Genomic DNA, 15,510 nt, shown 5'->3' with positions numbered 1-15,510 from the left:
CTGGCTTCTCTAGAAAAATCAGAATATTGACAGTGCTGGATGCTCACGCCAAATTGGCTGGGGGGTGTTTCCCCTGATTTGGGGAGGTTCCTACCATAATCTATGACTTCACTTCTGGCCCCTGTAGGCATTTTGGTGAGAATATTATATTTATTTCATTAATTCCAAGAATACTTATTGAGTACCTTTTCCACATCAGTCCTGGGGATAAGCACTGACAACAGGGACCGAGGATCCTGTTTTGGCGGAAGGAGATAGATAATTTTAGAAAGTAGAGGCACACTGTTGAAGACGTCAGCTGGTGGTAACTGCCATGAAGAACGTAAAACAGGGTTATAGCAGGTTATGAAGCGAGGAGTAAGAACAGGTGAGACACTATCTTTTGTAAACTGTTTCTAGAAGGTACATTTTAAGGTAACGTTTAGGTAGACACTAAAGGCAGTGAAGGGCTTCTCTAAGCCAGAAAGAGGAGGTTAGTCTTCAAGGTGCCCCGCTTCAGGCCTGGGAGGTGAGGAAATAAGCAGACCTATTTCGGAACACTAACATACAGGGGCCAAAGCCCCCAGGGTTCTCAAATTTGTTCTTATTTTTGCCTTCTAGCAGATGCAAAAGAGAAATTAATGTCTTAATCAGTTTTCAGTTGTCAATATTTTTAATACATAAAGTTAACACTCAAGTATGGTATTTTACTGTTCCCATGGAGTGAATCAGTCCTGTTTTATTTCCCATATTTCTGGGAGCTGGCCTTTCTGCTTTAGTCATCTAGCTCACAGAGCAAGCCTTTCTAATTTGATCGCCGGAGGAGGGTGTGCTGTTTTCTTCGGGGTTCTTTTCTGGGGTTATGATCACAGCTAGTATGAAACTACTCTATGCTGCCTGATCACACACCAGGATCTGGTCATCCACATAAACATGATGCTATTGTGAGTTCACTTTTCTATTTAGAGAAGCATGTCAAGCTAGAAATACCTCCACCTCATTTCCCAGACGCATGCGTGTGGAGCGAGTCGCCAAAATAGCCCCTTGAGTAAGTGGCAGCTTTAAAAACCATCCAGCTGCCGACTTCAAACTAGAAGGTCAGCAAAGGAAAGTGGAAGTTGGATTCTGGACGACCAGGTGCCCCCAGAATTTAATAGTGGTTGGGATTTTGGAGACTTGCAAAACTAGACTGGGGCTCCTCCTTGGATTCCTTGCCCGTTGCCTCTCTGTGTCTTCTCCCCTCAGAAGTCAGGATGAACGTGCAGGCCTGCTCTAGGTGTGGGTATGGAGTGTATCCTGCTGAGAAGATCAGCTGTCTGGATCAGGTCAGTAGACGTTTCTTGGCCTTTGGGAATAATAACAAATGTGGAAAATTTATCTTCTCACACATAGACACATGGGTTATTTTGAACCACCAACAAAAGATGTATTTCTCACTTTTTTTCAGTTCTACCCATTTCTAGATTTGTCTTCTCTATCGTCTCAAAAAAAAAAAAAAGTGACTCATTTTTTTAACATATGGTAGCTGCGTGTTTTTAAAGCATCATTTTATGCCTAAAGCTAATTTTTCACCCTGAGATATATACGAAACCAGGTTCTGAAAAAAAAATTGGTGAATCTTTTCTATATGATTTCTAGATATGGCATAAAGCGTGTTTTCACTGTGAAGTGTGCAAGATGATGCTGTCGGTTAATAACTTCGTGAGTCACCAGAAAAAGCCGTACTGCCATGCGTGAGTATTGGCGGGCCCTCCTCACCGCCGCTTGGGCTTTCTTTGCCAAGTCAAATCTATGCACAATAACCCCATGTCAAATTTTTGAGTATTGCGCAGAGCAGTATAATTGCCATGGGTATATGCATGTAGAGAGTTAACATTTTTTATTTTAAATAATCTCAGAATCCTTTTCTATTTGTTCAAAATGTTTTTAAGTGATCATTTCCAGTTAAGTTTGGTCTTTAAGTTATATCTATTGAGTTTATTTTATTTGTTTTTTTTTTAAAGACTTATTGTCTGGAAAATCATTAACTTATTTTTTAAGTTTTATATTTATTGATTTAAAAAACTACTGTACCTTTAAGTCATTTCATTGTCTTGGATAAAGCACATTTCTAATTTTGGTTTACACTATTTTTTGTAGCCATAACCCCAAGAACAACACCTTCACGAGTGTCTATCAGACTCCGTTAAATCTAAATGCGAGAAAGTCTCTGGGAGACGTCCATGAGGTAAGCTACTTGATTTTAAATTTCAAGATAGCCTTTAAAGAAAGTGTCTTAGTTCAGGCACCGATTAAGTTTTTAAGTGTGTGTCTGTATGTGAACCTGCTCATTTTCTCCACATGTGCACACGCAAAGTGCATTTAAGTCATAAATATTGCTATTGGTCCTACCACAGTGTTGGGGCCAACACCAGGATGGATCTAGCTTGACTACCTGAGGTCCTTGTATCCAGAGTAATCGCTCTGGGTCTGCCAGCTCTGGACACACAGATGACAGTTTATACAACAGGCCCTGTATACACTAGGCACCTAATACAGAAAACAAAGTTTATATAGTAAGAAAATATTACAAGAGCCTTTCCTTTCTTTCTCGTGTAATTATTTTGGTATAGGCAAATTAAAAATCTCTATTTTGACACTTCTAAACCTCTCCAAATTCAGTAGTGCTTAAGATTATTTGCGGTAGGGTAGAACATATTTTGATTTGGAACGGACATTTGGAGAGATAAGGAGGCCACATTGATAAACCAGCCTCTTGAAAAACCAGCGGTGGAGTTTTGTCCTATAACACCTATTGATTGAATGCTGCATTTATTAAAATGATGAATCATTTAACTTCTCTCCCCTGTGCCCCACGAGAAGTTCTGTGGGATGGAGCCAGTGGCTTTCTAAAATTAGAAGATTACACTCGGGGTGGAAGGCTCTCTAGCAATCTGCCTTCCCAATGTTACTCATTCCATGCTGACTCTCCTGAGTGCGCAGGCCATACTCCTCCTCAGGCAAATGTGTGTCCGATCAAGCTTATCAAGCTTCACCTTACTGTGTGGCTCTCAACGGGTACCGTCAAGACGGCCTTTTTTGCGATGTACTTTGCACTGATTGTGGCTCATTATTATTTAACAAGTTTATACAACAGTTACTGCACATTTTTTGCTTAATTTGTTTAATGCACATCGTAGTCCAGTGAAGTAAATGCTATTATTATTCCATTCTACGGATGAGGAAACGGAGGCTCAAACTGTTGCTGATATATCATTGATTTCTAAGGATTCACCAGCCTTAAAAATTCACAAGCAGTCTTAGATTACTGACAAGGCTAATCTTTTTAGGATTTTGTTCTCATCTCTTGATGCCTAATACTGAGTTTAGCTCATGCTTAAACCGGGTGCCAAACACTGTGCTAGACTCTTTATCTACGCTGTCTCATTTATTCTTCACAAGAAACCTCTGTGATGGTATTGTATTAGAGTTGGGGGGGGCTGAGGCTCAGAGGGGTTAAGTAACTTGCCCAGCTTTACCCTGCTGGTCAAGTGGATGCAAATCCAGACGTGTCTGACCCAAGAGCCCATGTCCTAACCTTCTCCATTGGTCTATTTTCATATACCTAGAGGATGGCAGACTCTCTAGAAGGAGAAGCACTTGTTTATGTTTACAAACATCCAGATGTTTCTGTAGTTGTATAGCCAGAGCTTGACAGGTGAAACACAGGAGATGTGCTTATACCTCAGACTGCTATTTGCATGTATTACACTCTCTACAAAAAGGTCTATAATATCTGTATTACCCCACCCTGCTCTCAGCCTCGGCCTGTATGTCCCTACCTTACAATCAACCACGCCACAGGTCACACAGTAGCACCTTTCTTTGAGGCGATAGTGGACTCCCTTTTTTTAAAATTGTGTATGACAGGCCCAGCCTGGAGTGCAATTGTCACTGGTTCTGTTTCCAGCCAGTGACACAGGCAGTGATGTGGGCTTCCCAGGAGACATGTGTGTGTGTGTGTGTTTATTTGCATCCATGCGAAGATGCGTCTGTGTGCATAGATATGTGTGTGTGCACATGCAGAGTGTACGTAGGTGTGGATATATGTGCACATGGGTATGCACGGTCGGTGTGCACTTGCACGCCGGCTGTGTGGGTGACTGCTGGGATCCCTTTCTCCTCCTTTTCCACAGAGGAAAAATTCAAATGGACAACTACGTCCTCCCTCGGCCCCAGACCTCACAACCACCCTAGGGACAGCGATAGATTACTTTCTTACTGCCTTACCTCTCTGAGAGACTTTGCCAATTGAGTAAAATTCAAACTCATTGTGCAAGTGCAAAATTTGAAAAAAAGGAAAGAAAAGGGTGCTTCAGTGATGGTGACAAAGGAGAAAGCCAGGGTAAAGGTTTTGAGCTGGCTCAAAGCAGATTGACATTTTTCTATTTTTTTAATGTCGTCCTTTTAAAAAAATAAATAAATATTTACTTAGACAAAATGTCCTGTTTGGTAGATGTGAATGACATTTTTAGAAGAATAAAACATCTAGGTTTTTCTACCCAGAGAATGAACGTTAGCCCTAAGGCTTCCTTACCCCAGTGGTAACATTTAAGGCCTTTTCCACATCCTTCCTACTTCCTCAGAATAGTTATGAACTTCATGTTGGATTTGTGCTGTGCAGGGGGACCACAGATGTGGTGTCCTCTCTAGTTTGGTCTTGTGGTTCTGATGCCTTAAGTCAATGGCACTCAAGGAGGGCAATTTTACTTTCCAGGGGACATTTAATGATGTCTTCTTTGATTGTCACAACTAGGACAGGGGTGGGAGGTACAATACTATTGGCACCTGGTGGCCAGAGATGCTAAATATTCTGCATGCACCAGAGAGTGCCCCCACAACAGAGAATTACCTGGCTGGCATCTGCTATGTGATGTTTGTGCCATCTTTTCAAAATCCAAGGGAAAAGACGCGTAAAGCTCTTTCAATTTATATATTTAAAAATATACCTATTGGAGCTGCATTATCAAATTTAGAAAGTCAATGACAGAAGGTGTCTTGATAAGGAACTAGAATTCCTGGGTTCCAAAGCCAGCTCTGAGGACTCACTGAAAAATTTTAGTCAGTTTACTTCTTTTTCCTGAACTTTTTTCTTACCTATAAAATTAATGATTTAAACTTCAGCTTGTTAAAAATTGCAGGTTTTGGGGCCCCATTTTAGACCTCATAAATTATGATATCTGGATTTAGACCTAAGACCTCTCAATTTTTTTTTTATGGTTAGTCCTTTTTATGTTCTCTTTAAGAAGTCTTTACCTATCCTAGGGTCATGAAGAGGCTGTTGAGATATCACTTCTCCCCAAATTGATCCACACATTCAGTGAAATCCCAGTAATAATCCTAGGGTTTTTCAAAGAAAATGACTAATTTTAAAATTGATAGGAACATACAAAAATTCCAGAATGGCCAAGAAATCATGAAGAACAAAATTGAAGGATGTGGATTACCAGATTTCAAGACTTACTATTAAAGTCGTGGTGATCAACTCAGTGTAATATTGGCATAAAAATAGATAAATAGACCTGTGGAATATAGTATAAGGTCTGCCGATAGAGCTGCTCCTATGTGGTCACTTGAATTATGGCAAAGTCACCGCTGCAATTCAGTGTAGCAAGAACGATGTTTAAATCAATGGTGCAGAAGAGATTGGATATTTGCATGGAAAAAAAAGGGAACCTGATACCTACACATTCACATCTATACACAAAGATTAACCGAAGGTGTATCATGGATCAAATGTTAAAGGTAAATTATAAAACATAAGAGAGCATCTACTTGAATTTGGGGAGCCAGCCTTTTAACAAGCTCCCTGGGTGATTGGTGCACACACTAAAGTTAAGAATCACTCCTCTAATGTCTGGTGGTTTTTGAGGTTAACTTAAGCTAAATTCTTGATGCTGTGTGGTGAACTCATGGAGATTTTAAGTCTTTTGAACCACATTGCTGAATAGAGCTTTGCATACAGCAGGTGCCCCATACGTGCTGCCCATCTGGCAGAACCGCGGAAACCATAGGGAGACTGAGAGCACGGCGTGTGTTGTAGTGCAGTTAAAATGCTTTGCAGCTGAGACTTAGGAAAACCCTCCTGATTTAGTTATAGATTATTTATTTTCTGTCTCTTTTCTGATGGAAACATAACTGACAACATCTTCATGGTGCAGATTGATGAGCGAGATGATGGCGGACGGTTTAAATCAGTTTTTCAGTGGAACATGGAACCCAAGGAGGGGGCGACAGCACCTACTGGGCAGCCGTTGGTGAGTGAGGTGAGTTACGAATGGGTTCGGAAACAGAGAAAAGAGTCACGCCCTATGCCAATGAAATGTGTTCTCGTTATTACTCCTAGACAAAATCAGTTAGGCTTTCTTTTATCCAGTTGGTCATTCCAACTATTTGCAGAAAACCTTTGTCAATGCATTCTAGTTTTGCCTTAACCATATCTGCCCTAGTCCAAGCTCACTGGCTTCTCCCTTCCAGCCACCGTTTCTGTCCCTGGGGACAGACACCCAGCCTGGAAACCAAGACTGCCTTTTCTTCTTTTCACACCTTACTCAGTTCAGTCCTCTCCCTTTCATTTCCCTGTCTCAGCTCTGAGTCACATCCTCTCCTGCCTGGACCTTTGAGAGCCTCCTGGGGTGGCCTTCCTTCCCTCTCCTGGGTTTGCCTCTCACCAGCTCATCATGTGACGTTGGTCACACACAGCTTCTTGGTTGTCCCTGGCTTATTCTTCTCACCACCTGAGAGTTTATGCTCACTCTCTATTAATAACATCACCATTTCAAACTTCCTTAGCTACTTAGTTTTAATGATATGTGTAATACTTGCATTTTTATTGTTGTAGAAAAAAAATCCAAATACTACAAAGCCAAGCCCTGGTCCACCATCTCCAATCCCAGTTTTCTCTGTAGAGGTATTCATTGTCGTCAGTCTGCTGGGGGTCCTGCCACGCTATTTATTTACAAATCAGTATCCATCTATCTTTATATTTTAGCACTTTGGCATGCCTACTGACACTTATTGAGGGACCTTTAATGAATTATTTAAACATTCTTTTCTTCGGTTTTCTCACCTGTAAAGAGAACCTCAAATCGTTCTTGATTCACAAAACTATCGTGAAGATTAAAAAATATATATAAATGTAGAGACCTTATAACATTTGTAGGCACAAAGAATGTTAGTTCTTTTATTGAAAAGTATAGATGTATATTTCTATTGAAATGTATGGCTTTGGTTTTTATGAAATAATATGCATTGTTTTGCAACTTATGTTTTTCACTCAACAAATATCTTGAAGCTATGTCTAGGCCAGCGTCCTTTGAAGCTGTTATGGATGGGGTATCAGTGGTGTAGCCATTAGGGATGAATGTATCACGCTCTCCTATTGATGGAGAGAGATATTGCCAATTTTTTTTCTGTTATGAAGTCACCATGAACACCCACTTGCGTGACCTCTTTTGGACACAAATGAGTGTTTCTCTAGAATAGTGAAAAATGAAGTTGATAGGTCGAAGGGTGCATGTCTTTTTAATTTTAATGTCCTTGTCAAATTGCTCTTTAAAATTACTGTATATGTTATACTCCACCAGCAGAGTATGAGAAGACCTGTTTCCCCCACTCTCACCAACACGTGGTATTACCTGATAAAAGTTTTGACGATCCATATCTTGTTTTTTTAATTTAAACTTCCCTGATCGCCAGTGTGGTTGGCATATTGTCACATATGGGTTATCTGCCTTTCCAGGTCTTCCAAAGCTGCCTCTACCCAGCCTGTCCAACAAGTCCCACCTCCGGCCCGTGTGGCTCCCCTCTCTTCTCTATTCCAATCAAACCCGCCTGCTCTTGGTCTTTCACATGAAGCCCATCACTGCCTTTGTGCTTTTATTCAGAGTGGTCTCCACTCCTGGAATTTATTCAACAAATACGTATTGAGTCTGTTACATGTCAGGCATTGTGCCAGGCTGTTGGAAAATATTAATAAACAGAACAGATGAAAGCCCTGCCTTCATGACTCTGAGCTTCTAGAGTATATGCCTTTCTCTCCCCTTATGCATCTGCTGGTTGACCTCAACCCTGGAGGTCCAGCTCAGGCTCCATCGTCCTCGCCAAATCAGCGCCCATGGCATATGCATTGCTTTTTCAAAACTCTCATTGTATTTATCTTCAATGCAGTGTGTTTAAGCCTACAAACATTTTCTAATCAGTCATTATTTCATGGTTGGTTTTATTTCTCTAGGTAGGTTATAAGTCTCTTAAAAAAGGGGACTTTCCCTTCCTTTCTTTCTTTCTTTCTTTCTTTCTTTCTTTCTTTCTTTCTTTCTTTCTTTCTTTCTTTCTTTCTTTCTTTCTTTCTTTCCTTCCTTCCTTCCTTCCTTCCTTCCTTCCTTCCTTCCTTCCTTCCTTCCTTCCTTCCTTCCTTCTTTCACTTTTCCAATGTTAACTGCTTAGCACCATGCTAACTAAGTACATAACAGGAAATAGGTTTTTGAGACTTGGCAGAATAATGCTGATTAATCTCAGATTCCTGGTCCACACTAATTCCCTGCCACCCAATCTTGGTGCAACGATGAGCAAAGTGCTGTTCAGCCACCTTTAGTACTCTTCAGTGATATAAATGAATCTCAGAAAGTTCAATTGCTTAGGGTATTAGGTTATTTTGTAGTTTGAAAAAGAAGACCACTTTGCTTAGCCAAGACCTGCCATATACCAATAAGAGGTTATAGTTTTTTTAGAGAACTTCCCTCTGATATTGACAATATGTGTGAACATTGCTGGGGGGTTGGGGGGGGTTGGTAGGGAGATTTTACTTACCAAATGGGTTTGTATGCATTTGTGTGTTTCCTTTATAGAGAGGCTATTGGACTGGATATGGGGAAGGGAATGGTTGGTGCCCAGGAGCTCTGCCAGACCCTGAAATCGTAAGGATGGTTGAAGCTCGAAAGTCTCTCGGTGAGGTAAGGACCCTAAAAGTCACTTTAGTCATTAGTTTGAATGTTCCTTTATGTTAAGGTAGGCTGTGGTAGAGAGGGTTCTGGCCGCTCCCCCAAAGATCCTTATTCCTGGAACCTGCGCATATGTTCCCTCCATGCCCCAAGGGACTTTGCAGGTGTGAGTAAATTAAGGATTCTGGGATAGGAAGATTATCCTGGAGTATTCGGGTGGCTGCAGTGTAATCACTTGGGTCTTTATAAAGAGGGAGGCTGGAGGGTCAGAGTCAGAAGCAGAAGTCAAAGCCGTTTGGAGCCAGAAGCCAAGGAATGCTGGCAGCTTCTGGAAGCTGGAAGAGGCAAAGAAACAGATTCTCTCCCAGGGCCTCCAGAAGGACCCAGCCCTGATGGCCCATTTTAGATTTCTGACCTCTAAAGGTGTAAGAGGGACCTTAATTTAGTAGGTTTTCATATAAAAATAAGGCATTGTAGCCCAGATGGTGGAATTCCTTAGCAATTTGCAAAGAATACCTTCTTGTCCTCTGTACACACTCAGAGCACTTGCCCTTTGAAGAAATCACTTCAGAAAATATTGTTAGTCCTCAGTGACTTTTCCTTTAGCAAATGGAAAGAAAACAATAGAAATACAAATGTTAAGTTTCTATATCTCGCAAAGAAAACTAATCAGTAGAGGTACTCAAAAAGTAAGAGGCAAAGTAACAGACATTTCACTCCGAATGCTGTAAAATTATCTCTAGTGGACAAATTACAGACAAATCTCCTGAATATTAATTGCTACATTATCATACATGCCTTTGAGTCAAAGGAACAGCCCGTGGGGTGTGCCAGGTTCCACATAATTTGATGTAAACATTAAAGGGGAAAGTTTTTGACCTGGGGAATATTGTTTGAAGGTGTGATTCATTTGTGAAGAATAGTTTCACGAAATGTGAATAACATTTTCAGATTCATCCCACGTGACTGAATTATTTCCCAGGTATCTCATAAATTCAGTTGCACTGGCTCTGATGATGCTTGCTATAATAGTTTTATTAGTTCTCGTCCACAATCATACTGGTTCTTACGCTGACATTGGCTCTGACCAGCAGGAGTATATGGAAGATTATGAACAACAGAGGGGCAAAGGGAGCTTCCCAGCCATGATCACGCCTGCTTATCAAAGGGCCAAGAAAGCCCACCAGTTGGCCAGCCAAGTGAGTGTCTTAGTGCCTATTCACCATTAATTATGCTAACCTTTGTTATTAGTGTACCCCTGGGATTCAGATAAAATCAAATGAGAGTGCTTTGGGGCAGTAGGTACCATTAGTATGGTATTGTGGAGAAAGCTGTGTTCTTATTTTTCTCCCGCCAATTACTCTCTGTGCCTTGATTGGGCCCCATCCATCAAATGGAGAGAAGATCATATAGCTCATCCGAAGGCTGGACCAAATAAGTTTCTTATTAAGTGCATGGCAGACCCTCCTAGAGAATAACATAGCTTGTTGGTTAAGACCTGAGATTTTTGGAGCCAGAATGCTTGGATTTGAATTCTGGCTCTTTCACTGGCTTTGTGACCATGAGCAAATTACTTAACCTCTCTAATCCTCAGCTGTTTTTATGTGCAATAGGGGAAAATAACAGTCAATAGCAGTCCTGCCTCATGTGATCGTTATAGAGATGAAGTGAGTTCATCTTTGTTCTTGACTAGCAGGGCCTGGCACTCTCTTGGACTTCTCACATTAGCATCAATGTGAGAAGCCACACAGACATGCCGCAGCTGTGTGTTGAGGGTAGTCTGATGGTACAGCTTCAGGAGAGCTCCTGGGAGAGGTTTTCATGGAGGCCGGCGTGCATGACCTTGATTCCGTGCTGTCTTCTCATCAGGTGGCATACAAGAGAGGGCATGATGAGCGCGTCTCCAGGTTCACCACAGTGGCGGATACTCCTGAGCTGCTGCGGGCCAGGGCTGGGGGGCCCCTTCAAAGCGATGTAAGACATGATGAAGGCCAAGACTCAGTGATCCTCATTTAAGATTCCCCGTTCTTTCCACACTTGGAGAAGGAGGGAGGGAGACTGTGGAGGGAGGGAGAATGTAGGAGGCATGTCAGTGCTACACAGGGGACAGGAAGAAATTTCTGCGGTCAAGTATGGTTGGATCAGATAAGTTAGCTAACAAAGGCCTTGTGAAAACCCACCTTCAGAGAGACAACTTTAGAATAGTATAAGTGACAAAGCAGATGTGTCTGATTAATCTGGGAGAAATTATTTCAGATTAATTCTCTCTTTGTTACCGAAAGTGATAGTATATAACTTCTAAAGATTTTCTACCACTTGCCTTTCCATAGTCTCGTTGCTCTGTAGCATAAGATCAATTACTTATTATTGTTCTAAGTGGGAAGTTTAAGCACAGATTCAGGTTCAGCTGAACAAGTGGCTTCTATTTTCTTTGGGTCGAGACGTCTCTTTTTTTCTCCCAGACTTGACTGGCAGATCCTCAAAGGCCGAAGCCTTATTCCCATGCCCAGTTCCTATACCTGGCCCATGCCCGGGGCCACACATGTGTGTGTTTGAGCTCTGCCCTGAGTTTCTTTACGTGCCAGGCACTGTGCTGAGTACTGGGAATAAAAAGGTAAATAAGACGCACAGATTCCCTTCACCTACAAGCTAATCACACCAATATTGTGACAGGGGATTGCAGGGTGTCACAGGAGCCCTCAGCAAGGCTTCTTACTCAGACTGCCAGGTAGACAGTTGGGGGGTGACCTGGGATTCAAAGTTCGCTTTCATTTTCCAGGTGCCATATGCAGAAGACTACGAACAGAAGAGAGGAAAAGGCAGTTTTCCTGCGATGATCACACCGGCTTATCAGATAGCCAAAAGGGCCAATGAGCTGGCGAGTGACGTAAGAGTCCCCAGCAATGTTGTCCTGTTAAGGGGGGAGGCAGGAAGTTACCTGAGCCTGACAAGTCCAAATTCCTGTCTACTTTTGCATGCACTGTGGATCCAGGAAGTAGCTTTTCTTCATAGTTTTCAATCAATTTTATGATGATCTGGCACTTTTATGTCTACGCACACTTCCCGGACCCAAGCCCAAAAAGAACACTGCACAGGCCATTTAGTTTTACACTTCTGGCCTCTGTGCCTAGGAGGTGAAATTCACTGGGTTTCTCCCTTCCCTGCAAATAGGTGAGGTACCATCAACAATATCAAAGAGAAATGAAGGGAATGGCTGGTTCAGCCACTGGAGCCGAGGGCACATTGATGAAGGACTATGCAGATCAGTTTGGCCAGGTATGTGATAAAATGACTTCCTGGGAGATGGCCCTTTACGATGATCAGTTCTCTAGCCTGTGACACCGCCTATGACCATTTCTTCAGAGGTTGGGCTTGTGGTTTATCTTTGCCCTCTTTATGAAAGGTGGATTTTTCCAAGCCAGAAAGTAGTAGGCAAACAATTACACAGGCCTTAATTTGAACCACTTAGGAAAACAGATTCCAAGCACTTCTTTCCTTCTTTTTTTTTAAGGACCTATATCATGATGGTGGGTTGCCAAGAACACAGCATTCTCACCTACTCCCTAAAGAATGGTCTTGAGGACTAAGACTGGCTATTTTTAACTCATAAGCACAAAACACGTGACTCAAAAAACATTGAGCAATTTGCTGAGGAGCAGGGCTCGTTTTCTTAGAAAGCAGAGTTTCTTATCTAGGTTGCTAAATAAAGCAATAGTCCAGAGAACAGGAACCTTTTTCCAAATTTCACTCATTAAATGAACTACACTTTGACGGGGTATACAAGCTAATTTTTATACCTGTCTCTTTTCTGGCACTAGACAAGTATTGTAGGGGAGAAAGGGAACTTTATTTTTTCCCTGTTTTAAGTAAATAATATTGGAAGACTAATTGCGTGTAACTGGAAGATGCATTCAATGGGCTTCATTGATATTTTTTCCTTAATTGGACAGTTGTTTGAATTTTTGGCAGTAGGTGGAGTCTACTACATAAATGACTTGTTCAACATGCGTAATTTATAAAAGAAAGCAAATAACTTATTTCTCTTCCTCAATAAAACAAGTTTTCTATGTGCAGATACATTCCTGTGAAGACAGTTTGTGACTCCATTGCAAACGTCTGTCTGAGCAAAAATATTTGGTTTTGAATTAAAAAAAAAGACATTTTATGAAATTCCACAATAAGTTAGTTAAATGGTCTTTTAGTGCTTTAAACTCAGTGGAAATATGTTTTTATTGGTTTCATGTTTTGAATATGTTGTTTAGAAGGCTCAGGACAACTTTTAAAAATCAGTTAATTGAAAAACATTTGGTTTCTGTATCTGACCAAAACAATTTTGTTCTAAACAGTGCTTTCTGTCATTAATTATAACATGCACATACAATTGCAGATGTGTGTCTCTACACATCGATGAAATTAACTTCACAGGAGCATAGTTGGTTCTTGATTATTAGGACATTTTAGTTGCAGTTTCCAGTGGTGGTAATAACAAATCCAAGAATCAAAGTTGGTGTTGTTTGACAGCACCACTAGCAGCTGTCGAGAGGATCAGTCTTGTGTGGCATTTTACTGTGTGATTTAGCGGGACTCACCAGGGCCTGAGTCAGGGCCTGAGAGAGAGAAGCGGGCAGACAGTCAGATAAACTACAAATATCTGTAGTGCCTAAAATGCCAACCAATTCAGTCTTCTTTTTTCTTTTAGATTAATAGACTGTGACATGTAATGAATTTATTATTTGTAACCAGTCAACTTCCCAATAGAATTAGGTGTCTCACATATTTACACACATAAAATAGATACATATAAGCAGAGAAGTTAAAATATGCTAAAAAACATCCCCAAACCATAGAGCATAGTAGGCAAAGGGGATTACCAAAGAATTCGAGTGCCTTTATTATTTTTTTAAACTTTTTTTTTTTCCACTCATTACTTTTGGCCCAGAACATTCTGGCAGCCAAGTATGAAGGAGCACTCAGGCCAAACAGTTGTCATTATTGGATAAAAAGGGAGTCTGGGCATTTTAATTTGACCCAACTGTTTCATTTAAGGAAATGGGGGTGCCAGACTCTGAACTTGGTGCTGGAGCAGGGCAGGCGCCTGCCTTGGAAGAAGCCAGCAGGGAATGGAGTCATGAGCCCAAGGGAGCACTCTAACAGCTGCTCCATATTTGTAGGAACACAGATGAGGAAGCAGCTGACTCTTCCCAGGACAAGGCTGAGAGGGAGGGAGGAGTCCCCTAGAGAGAAGGGAGCATCTGATGGGGTCTTGAAGTACATCCGACTGTCAGAGAAGCTCTACACTAGTGACGTGACGACAGTTCCAGGAGAGGGAGGGTTTTTCTTAGTTGGAGTGGGTGGATGGTACAGGGAGGAAGGAAGAGATTAAGACTCAGGTGATCATACGTAGTCTGAGACACACATTTAGTCCCATTTCAGATCCTCTTATGGCAATTTGAAATTGTTCTACCAATTGCAAGAATTTAAATAATTCTGTAATGCCCTCCTCCTTGGTAAATGACATACACCACTGGGGGAGACAGTATTTGGAATGGGAACATGTCTCTCTGCATCAGTCTACCAGTGGGCCTGAGAAGGGTAGCGTTCAAGGCTCCTGGCAGACGGAGGGACTTTCTTGGTGTCAGTTCAGAAATGAATATTCCATAATACATGGGCCTGGGAGGCTGGTAGAGTGTCCTGATCTAACTGGTGGAAGAGATTATGGCGATGATGAGAACAGTTACCACTTACTTAGTGCTGACTGTGTATTGGGCACCAGTAAGTAGTCCTGACTCCACAATCTGCTGCCTTAAGCATCACATGGTACCGTTCCTGGAGAGGTCACTGGAATGCCCAATGCGGATGGACCTCTGTGGGAACAGGTGCTAGGAGGGGTCATTGCTTATTCCTCACCCATGCAGGGAAGGGAGCACCACTGATCAAAATCTTTAATGAACTCAGCAGGGTTACTTGGAGGAATATGCGGAGCGCAGAGGAAAGGGCAGCTTCCCCGCCATGATCACCCCTGCGTATCAGAACGCCAAGAAAGCCAATGAACTTGCTAGTGATGTAAGTACCATATCGGGACAACCCATGGGCCACAGAAGCAGAGAAATGAGACTTCGAAGGCTGTGCTTATGGAAACCTACACACAGATAAATTAGTGCCGAACCAAAGTAGAATGGTAGCCCTCAATTTCTATCCAGATTTCTGGCAACTGCTTCTTTTGTTCAGACTGTTTGGTCACATATATCTGCTTTAAAGGAGACTGATATGGACAAATGGTGTAACTCACTTCATGTGAGATGAAGCAAGTACAAATGCTGGTCCACCCTTTGCAAAACAACCCATCTGGACAGTGAGCACTTCAGGGGAATAGCTGATTTTAAAAAGTCATATGATTATCAAACTAGGTGTAACCCAGTTGATAAAATGACTTTTATTGGCAGAATGTTGGCCAGCTGGCAGTCCTTGAATGATAGGCTATAATTAAACTTGGAGGTGACACACACACTGTATATCTAACATGCTAACTTGAACTTGGTCTATAATCAGAAGG

General features: G+C 41.7%; 1 protein-coding gene across 1 annotated transcript in view; it reads left to right on the top strand.

The window, feature by feature from the left end:
- Nucleotides 1-1,010: 1,010 nt before the first annotated feature.
- NRAP (nebulin related anchoring protein) overlaps nucleotides 1,011-15,510 on the top strand; it is a 64,655-nt gene continuing 50,155 nt past the window's right edge. Inside the window, exons 1-10 of the mRNA XM_054581548.1 lie at nucleotides 1,011-1,304; nucleotides 1,618-1,712; nucleotides 2,119-2,206; nucleotides 6,180-6,284; nucleotides 8,865-8,969; nucleotides 10,052-10,156; nucleotides 10,827-10,931; nucleotides 11,737-11,844; nucleotides 12,129-12,233; nucleotides 14,916-15,020. Of these exons, the coding sequence (XP_054437523.1) occupies nucleotides 1,233-1,304; nucleotides 1,618-1,712; nucleotides 2,119-2,206; nucleotides 6,180-6,284; nucleotides 8,865-8,969; nucleotides 10,052-10,156; nucleotides 10,827-10,931; nucleotides 11,737-11,844; nucleotides 12,129-12,233; nucleotides 14,916-15,020 (993 nt within the window). The 5' untranslated portion in view covers nucleotides 1,011-1,232. The remainder of the gene's footprint in view (nucleotides 1,305-1,617; nucleotides 1,713-2,118; nucleotides 2,207-6,179; nucleotides 6,285-8,864; nucleotides 8,970-10,051; nucleotides 10,157-10,826; nucleotides 10,932-11,736; nucleotides 11,845-12,128; nucleotides 12,234-14,915; nucleotides 15,021-15,510) is intronic.

The sequence above is a fragment of the Pteronotus mesoamericanus genome, unplaced genomic scaffold (assembly GCF_021234165.1).
Source record: "Pteronotus mesoamericanus isolate MK-2021 breed Mesoamerican mustached bat unplaced genomic scaffold, CSHL_Meso_final contig_657, whole genome shotgun sequence".
Lineage (NCBI taxonomy): Eukaryota > Metazoa > Chordata > Mammalia > Chiroptera > Mormoopidae > Pteronotus > Pteronotus mesoamericanus.
Note: the sequence above shows the minus strand (reverse complement) of the source record. Positions and strands in the feature narration are given on the sequence as shown.